This window comes from Hirundo rustica, chromosome 6 (genome assembly GCF_015227805.2).
Source record: "Hirundo rustica isolate bHirRus1 chromosome 6, bHirRus1.pri.v3, whole genome shotgun sequence".
NCBI classification, from domain to species: Eukaryota; Metazoa; Chordata; class Aves; order Passeriformes; family Hirundinidae; genus Hirundo; species Hirundo rustica.
Window position 1 is genome coordinate 33257571 of NC_053455.1, and position 9208 is coordinate 33266778.

The following is a 9208-nucleotide window of genomic DNA, read 5'->3' on the forward strand; positions in this document are numbered from 1 at the left end:
TCTTCAGGTTCACGTTTCTGTCATTCCACATTTTAAGAGGCAACTTATCCTTTGCTCTTATTCACAAAGCTAAACACAAGGGAGCCCTCCGTGCCCTTCCAGCGCCCCGGCCGGTGGGCGGCACACGGCGCTCGGGCCCTTCCGGCGCACGGCCGGTGAGCGGCACACGGCGCTCGGGCCCTTGCAGCGCCCCGGCCGGTGAGCGGCACACGGCGCTCGGGCCCTTCCGGCGCCCCGGCCGGTGGGCGGCACACGGCGCTCGGGCCCGTCCGGCGCCCCGGCCGGTGAGCGGCACACGGCGCTCGGGCCCGTCCGGCGCCCCGGCCGGTGGGCGGCACACGGCGCTCGGGCCCGTCCGGCGCACCGGCCGGTGAGCGGCACACGGCGCTCGGGCCCTTCCCAGCGCACGGCCGGTGAGCGGCAGCTGATGGGTGGGGCTCATGGGCGGGGCCGCAGCCTGGGGGCGTAGCCGAGGGGCGGGCCCATCCCCGGCGGTGCAGGAGCAGGCGCAGGCGCAGTGCGGGGCGGGCGGAGCGCGGCGATGGCGGCGCGGGCCGGGGGCCTGTGGCTGGCGCTGCTCTGGCTCTCGCTGGCCCGCGGATCGGAGCCCGTCGGGCCGGCGGAGCCGTCGGGCGGCGCGGGCCCCGGGGAGCGGTTTAAGATCGAGGGCCGGGCCGTGGTGCCCGGGGTGAAGCCGCAGGACTGGATCGCGGGGGCCCGGGTGCTGGTGGACGGGGAGGAGCACGTCGGCTTCCTGAAGTGAGCGGCGGGCGGGGCGGAGCGGGGCGGGCGCTCGGGCCCCGGGGCGGCGGGCGGCCTTGCCCGGGAGGGAGCCGGCGTCTCCCGGGGCCGCGCGGCCCGCTCGCAGGCCCGGCCCGGTCCGGTCCTGTCCTGAGATGGTGGGCGGAGGGGGCGGCCCCTGCAGGGCTGGACCGTATCCCGGTCAGCGCGCACGGCTGCGGGATCGTGGAATCACAGAATCTCGAGCTGAGCTGCCGGCGGTACTGCGAACACCGGGCCCTTGTAATGGGTTGGGCACAGCCAGCCGAACAGCGCCGTAAGTTTTGGCCTCAGCCTCCAGCAGACGTATCCAGACTGATGACTCAGGTTGCTGGCCAAAACTTAGGGACGGAGTTTTAATTTTAAAAAAGCAAACAAAAAAACCCAACAACAACAAAAAACAACAACACCCCCCCCCAAAAACAAAAACAAAAACAAAAACAAAAAACAAAACAAAACAAAACAAAACAAAACAAAAAAAAAAAAAAAAAAAAAAAACAGCCAAAACAGAAACCCCAAACAGGTTCGCACAGGTTCGCACTGTCTGGAGGACCGTGTGTATTCTCAGCTTCTGTTGTAAATTCTGCCCCCTTTTATTTAAGAACTTCACCTTGGCTAAGAATTTATCCGATGTGCAGATGCATTTGTTCAATGGCAGAAGTTGCAGTTGTAGTTCTGTGTTATGAGTACCCGTGGAAAACTTAAACTGTACTGGTAAAAGCTAATTTAAGGGACGTGGCTTTATTCCTTCACACAGCATCATGCAAATGTAGCTGGAAGCTGTAGAGAATCATTATCTTATTCATGCTCAAGTGGTACTGGATATATTCAGATAAGCAAAAGATCTAGAGAATCTAAGACATAGAAAATATCCTCAGAATTAAGAACTGAACTAATTTCAAGAGTAGAATTCTAAATTATTCTTTGTGATTTTCAATACAGTATAATACATTGATTTTAAAATATGTATAAAAATGACATTACATGGAATGAAGATACACCCTCATAAATATTCATAATTTTTAAATTAATCCCTCTCCAATAGGCGTTAAATTTAACTTTGACCTCGGGTTCTGTCAATACATTAGCACAACAGATTCTGTAGATCTTGTGGAATCTTGACATTGTTGCACCTGCTAAGACACTACAAACAAGTTAGGAGAGCCTGACACTGTATTTGGGAGTTGATTTAATAGCTGCTATCAGGTTGGCAAATTTTTAATGCTTAATTGAAACACTAAATTTCTCCAATACTGTAAAGAATGAAAAGTTGAAAGGAAATGTCAGGGAAACATTCTTATAGCAGTTGAAATATAAGATAGTGTAAGCATTCTTAGGGATTCAAATCATCACATAAAGGTGGATTGGTCCTTATCTGTTGTGCGTGTTAGAGAGAGATGTGAAGAACATAATCACAAATTCTTTGAGAATTCACTTTTAAGAGGGCTCATTTATTTGTCTTTCTGCTTCAGTTTACTAATTTGTTGGGGTTTATTAGATTTTTTGCCGTTTGAAAAAATTTTTGTCTTTGCATCTTATTTTTAGGAAAGAGATCTTTGATGTTGCTCTTAACAGGGTAGAGAGCACTAGGTTTTTCTTACTGGAGACTTCGGGAGGACACATAGGAGGAAAACTTCTATACCTTTAAGGCAACTAGTGCTGAAGCTTGCAAGTAACCTTTTACTAATATTTTCATCAAATATTCAAGTTTCATATTTTAAAATAAAAGCCACCTGGTTAAAACTCCCTTCTGCGTATATGTTCAGAGCTCTTAATTTCCTTATGGCTGTGATTGAGCTTTCCAGCGTGGGCTGGTCCTAAAGGGAGCAATTAGAAGTAAAAACAGCTATTTTGCGACAAAGGCACAAATCGCTATTTTTGTGCATTGCAAATTGTCCCTTATACCCACCCACACTATGAAGAATGTCAGTCTGGGGGGAGCTTTGCTTTCAGCAGAAGCACTGAAGCAAAGTAAACTTCATTGTATGTATTTCAGAAGGAGGAAGGAAGGTGTAAATTATTCCTGCCATCACTTGAATACCTGAAATACAACTTATTTCTGATCTTATTAGGGCTGTTAAATGACTCCTCCAGCAGGACAACACCTTGAGGGTGCAACAAAATCTTCAACTTAACAGGGAATCTCTGCTCCTGTTGCAGCATGCATTGATAAATTCAAGGGGCTTGATATTGTGACTGCTAACTGATTTAAATTTTCCTTTTGGTCATTTTGGTTATATTAGGATTTGTAATATAAAATGATATAGCTTCTTAAAAAAAAGAAAAAGTTCAACAGAACACCCTTTCTTAAATTCTGGAGCACACTGAAATGTCGTGGAACTCACTGTTTTTTTCAGGACAGATGGAAGTTTTGTGGTTCATGATGTACCTTCAGGATCTTACGTAGTAGAAGTTATATCCCCTGCTCATAAATTTGAGCCTGTGCGAGTTGACATAACTTCAAAAGGCAAAATGAGGTGAGTCTTTCCTGATGTGCCTCTGTATTGATGAATTACGTGTGCTTGACAGCACAGTGTGAAAACTCATGGAAGCAGTGCTGTAGGTCTGATGTTCCATCTCAGACTGTATGTGTCAGCTTCTTTCAACATCACTTCTAGAAGCACGTTTCTCAAATTCAAAGCCTGATACCTTTCTTCCTTTCGTATTTGTGGCCTGAAATAAGAGAAAAGAGACTTTAAAAGTTCATCTGTTTGCGTGTTTTTTTTTTTTTTAGCTATCCTGAAATAAAATCTAGGCATGAATTAGTTAACTGCTTTATTATTTGTCAACACTTTTGTTTTCCTTGTTCCCTTTTCCCGTTTTCCCCATACATTTCTTTAATAAATACACTGTCAGTACTGGGCACAATGGAATTTTTAAATATTTCTGTTGCACCCCCATAGGACACACGTTACAGTTACTGGTTAATATTAGCAGTTGCTAGTTTGCATTTTTCCTGTAGGATTGTTGCCTTGTTTTTATGTTGTGGCCAAACCACTCTTTACTGTACCTGCAGACTATTCAGTAATACAGAAAAATCTATTAAGGTGATTTTCATTTAAATGAAAATGCTCATATTTAAGTTTTCTTTGTTCAAGCATGCATATAGCATCTTAACTTTTAGGAATACAATCACCAGTGTAAATAACTCCTGCAGTATATTTAGGGGAGGTTAAAAATTGAAATCTCACTGAAAACAGTGCAGTCTCTTTATAATAATAATAATAATTAATGTAATATAATAATATTATTATATGTTTATAATATATAATTATAGTAATAATATAATAAAGTTTGAGTTTATAATAAGCCCAAACTGTTTGTCTGAGCTGAGTTTTTTCCAGACTTTATGGAATTTTTATGCTTTGTTAGTATCTTACTGACAATAATTAATAGGTAACAAATACAAAGATATAGACAAAGTATTGAATATAACCTCACCCTTATCACTGTTTGTGTATCTAAGGACTAGTAAGGTAACAAATTTCATGTTGAGTAAATTGATGGGATACATCAGCAGAGAAAAGTAGCAGGAGGCTTGGTATCTCTACCAGTCCAACAGATAGAAACTGTAATGAGGAATGAAGTTGAGGAGTCAGAGATGCAAGAAAAACTATGATACTTGGGGAGAATGTTAGCAGGGCTTTTCTAAGGGATGTGCTGCTTTAGAAAGTTATGGTAATAACTAGAAAGAGGAAACATCATGTGGGTAACAAATGTATTTGGTAAGATCTACTTGAAAATCTCAGGTTTTGAAGAAAACACATAGCCATAAGGTATGAGGGAAAGACATTCTATAGGTGAGTATTTGGTGAAAAATTTACAAGGAATAAATTGTTTATGGACAGAAGACATCTCTGGAGTTGCATAAAGTGGATAAATATTCATAAATCATGAACAATGGGTCAGAAATGACAAAGATGTTAATGGTGAGTAATTATCTAAATATTAGGCCCAAATGAAGAATACTAGTGATGAAATATGGAAATACCTTATGAAGTAATAAAGACTGAGATTCAGTATTGATAAGCGCAGAGTAATGCACTTATGGAAGAGGTGTTAACTTCACAAGTAGTTGATATCCTGAGCAAACTGGTTAAACTACACTGCACTGTTGAAAGCTGGACCTTAAACAGCGTAGTTTTTCTTGCTTGTTTACAAGGTGACAATGATTTGCTTTTGATTCCTTAAAATAAGCTGCTGAGACAATTAGCTTTTCAAAAGTGAAGCCTAACTGACACTGCATAGCAGATGGTTTTGTTTGTAGTCTTCTATTAAAACTTGTTTGGATTTTTTAAATCTTTATTATTTGCGAAAGATTCAATGTTTATATTTTCAATTATTTTCATTTTGCCTAATAGAGCAAGATATGTGAATTACATCAAACCCTCTGAAGTTGTCAGGCTGCCATATCCACTGCAGATGAAATCTTCTGGACCACCTTCATACTTTATAAAGAGAGAATCTTGGGGATGGACAGATTTCCTCATGAACCCTATGGTATGTACAGGCAGCACACAAATATTACAAGTATGCTAAGGATCCAAATACAGCTATTTGTCAGAATACTAAGAATAAAACAATTGAGGAAAAATGTGCATTTTTTCCTTTGCTCTTCTGAAAGGATTGTTTACTTGTATTTTACTTGCTTACAAATGGGAAGTTTTTCTCTGACATCTCCTCCCCTATATACCACAGTTAATGTACATCCTCTGAAAATAGCCCATAGTCTCTTCTTTTGACAATGTGATGTTGTTCTACTAGTGCAGAGATCAACGTGTTCCAAAACTGTAATTAGAACAGGTGTAAGAGAGAACAACCATTTGCCTTTTTGGTCCAGCTCTGAAAACTGTTGTTTAAAGCACAGTATTCCCTTACCAGGTTTCATTCCTGGCAAGTGTTACTGGTTTACTGATTCAGAATGCAGTAGTTCTAGAGTTTGGCTGTTTTGTAGAGCTCCATTTTATTTTAATAGGTCTAAAAGTGTTTAGAGCAACAGCTAAGCTGAAGAGGTATTTCCTGTTTTCTCTGTAGGTGATGATGATGGTTCTTCCATTACTGATATTTGTGCTTTTGCCTAAAGTTGTCAACACCAGTGATCCTGATATGAGGCGGGTAAGTACATTCAATTGATCTGTATGGAGAGACCAAAGATAATGAGATTTCAAGGCACAGAAAAGTAATAAAAACAAAACTGTACTTTAAAGGAAGGCTTAATGGGCATCATTTATTTAGCTAATACAGTGTTGCTGTTTAGCAATGAGTCATTTAATAAGTGTCAAGTGTGTTGAGTGTGATGTGGGGTTCTCTTGAGCTTCAGCCTAAACCACCGTTTACTTTAAATCCAGATGTTGCACTAGTTTATATGATATGCAGTCTTAATGTAGTCATTAAATTATCTGATTGATTGTCCTTTCATCATGCAAAATGCTGAATAGCAGAAGGCTAGGACAAAATGGAGATTCAAGGTGTTTGCTAAATCTTTTATTTTACAAGTATTATGTGTCTGTCATGGGTGGCTGCTTTTTGGAGGCTTGGTTAAATAAAAACTTTTTTCTATAAATGACCACTGTCTTCAGTAGTACTTTATAGGTGTCTGAATATTTTTTTTAATAAGTAATACCTTTATAAAGCATATCAGAGCTGTATAATGCTCTTTTGGCTATAATTTTGATTCAAAATCAGATACAGAGATATGCTAGGTATTCATGGCATGTTCTTCAAACCAAGCTGAACTCTGAAAGTTGAATTTTAAAAAAAGATAATCACGTATTCTTTTTTTTTCACTGATCTGACGCTGCTTATAGACAGGCTGTTCTGATGGTAAAACTGTTACAACTTCCAATTATTTAGTTCTTATCAGATAACTGATACGTCGTCTTAAGGAGAAATTTTTAACTTGAAAGAATTAGGAAAAAGTTGTTTTTAAGAACTAAATTGTAATGGCATTCTCTAGATGACCATGCATTAAATTGTTACATGTTAACTTGTGGAGTATATGGAGGTTGTGTGACGTTTTTCAAATTAACTTCTTTTTTCTGTCTGGAATCAGCACAGTACTAGTTTGTATAGAAATTTTAATGATTTAGTAACTGTGCTTGTTGCAGAGGTGTAGTGTAGATGCAATAGTAACAAAGGCTACTAAAATGCTTTGAAAGCACTTCAGAAGGACAAGGTGACAATCTCATGTGAAACTTAGAGTTGCTATAAGCATTATCCCTTTGTGGATGTGCAGTTCAGTTGTTGTAGGCATTAAAAGTAATTCAGGATTGGTTTATTTTAAAATGTACTAATTCATTTCATAGAACCACTGTCCTAGACCCTAATTACATTAAGCTTACCTGGGTATACAGTCTTACATTAAAATGCTTTTTTTCCTGAATTAATGACAACTCAGCTGCAGTACTCTAGTAGCTTGGTGTCAGAAAGTAGGTCAATAAAAATACCTAATCCCTTCAAACAGCATGAAAAATTTGTTAATTTGCTATAAATAATACTAATTTGAAAAACAAAAGTGTGACATCTATGAGAAAACAGATCTGAATATCTAATTGATAGCATAAATTTTAATATGGAGAAAAGTAGTGCTGAAAATAAATAATTTTCATCTTTTAGTTTTTTTTTAATCAGATGGTTGCCCTGTAAGACTGCTTAAGACATGGTTACCATTTTCCATACACTGCTGCTTGTAGTTTGAGGGTTTTGTGTTTCTGTGTAGCTGGGTGTTTGGCTGTGGTTGCATAAAACTATTAGCAATATGTATTCTGGGGGACTACAAAAGTAAAACAGTATTTGGGAAAATTAGGTATCTTTCTCCTGCAGTCTTTGAACTGATGCCTGAGATACGGGCAGAATTGTTACAAGCTGTTAAGATTATCTGATCTTTGCATGCAGGAAATGGAGCAGTCAATGAACATGCTGAATTCCAACCATGAGCTGCCAGATGTATCTGAATTCATGACAAGACTTTTCTCTTCAAAATCTTCCAGCAAGTCTGGTGGCAGCAGCAGTAAAGCAGGGAAAAGTAGTTCTGGAAAAAGGAGGTAGTTGAGTCTTCCTCCTAAGTCTGATTTTCCACACCTCTTTGTTGTCATGTTTATTTGTCTTGAAAGATCAAAAAGCCACTGCTGTAAACTTTAACCAGGCACAACATACGTTATGCTACAAGTGTGGTTTGTAGCTTTTTTTAGACTGTATAATTTGTTTTGTACTTGAGAGTAAGCAAAAGATGACATGGCTTCAGTACTGTATCTGTATAAAGTTATTGATGATACTGAATTAACTACATTGTTCTGTAGAGAATAAAAATAAATTATACTATGTGCTTCATGGTAATAAATGTCCTAAGACAATGTATAAAAAACCCTCAAAAATAATAGGAGTGGACTTCAGTTTTAAGATGTCTTTAATGTTTTACACTTGTTGAGTTCTGAAATGAACAAATCATCCTTTCAAAATGGAGTTTTGAGTTTCCTGGGTAAATAATTTGCTGTATCAGCTTGTCACACACATATAAAATAATTTTATTTTATGCTGTTTGCTGCCTATACAATTTACAGAATCACAGAGTGGGTAAGGTTGGAGGGGACCACAGTGGGTCCTCTGATCCACTGAATCTCCCAATCAGCATCATCCTAGAGCACATGGCATGGGATTGCATCCAGATGGTTCTTGGATATCTCCAGTGAGGGAGACTCCACAACCTTTCTGGGCAATCTTTATTCAAAGGTTTTCCACTATGTATTGCCCAGTTTTATTCTGACCTACTTTCTGCTAAAAACTCTTTGGGAGTCAAGAAAGCAAAGTATCTTGGATGAGGAAGTCATTTAAGCTGTCAAGATCTTGGAGCTTTCTTTTCTAATTCACGTGTATCACTTCTGTGACACTGAGGCTTCTCGCTCTTTTCATGTGCGCTGTGCTTTCAACTTACCAGTGGAATGATTTGAGGCCAAATACAGAATTTTAAATGAAGTTTGTCGCAGTGTCCGGTTCGCGCTGACCAGCGCGGCCACAGGCTAGCTCAGTGTGTCTCACTGCGGCAACATGGTAAGGTCGGGGCGGCAGGCAGAGCGAGCCACCTCCTCCCTGTGGGGACTTGGATCCCACCGTCAGCGACGGGCACGAAGATGAAAGAAGCAACCGCGGCAGCTGAATGAAAGGCGGACTCTCCCGAGCAGGATGTAACGTAGGTTTATTGAGGCAGAGGAAGCGCGGGGCTCTGCACACTGCACCTGCTGCCCAGGAGAGACCCCGAGAGCAGGCGTGCGGCAGTTTTTAAGGGGGGGTGGAAACGGGGGTGGCAACAACCGGTCAGCCAGTCACAGGAATCGGGGGGTTAACCGGGGGTGTGAACCATGGAACTGGGGACCAACCACAAAATGATGGGAGGGGGTCTCCTGGGCCCCAGCCTATCATTCGACACCCCTCC

At 41.1% G+C, this 9208-nt stretch overlaps 1 protein-coding gene across 1 annotated transcript; it reads left to right on the forward strand.

Annotated features, from left to right (window-relative positions):
• The first annotated feature begins 511 nt into the window (after positions 1-511).
• Positions 512-8151, forward strand: EMC7 (ER membrane protein complex subunit 7). Its single transcript, XM_040068193.1, has 5 exons — positions 512-759; positions 3138-3257; positions 5142-5280; positions 5815-5895; positions 7675-8151. The coding sequence occupies exons 1-5, from the start codon at positions 542-544 to the stop codon at positions 7825-7827; spliced, it is 711 nt and encodes a 236-aa protein (XP_039924127.1). The 5' UTR covers positions 512-541; the 3' UTR covers positions 7828-8151.
• Positions 8152-9208: the final 1057 nt, after the last annotated feature.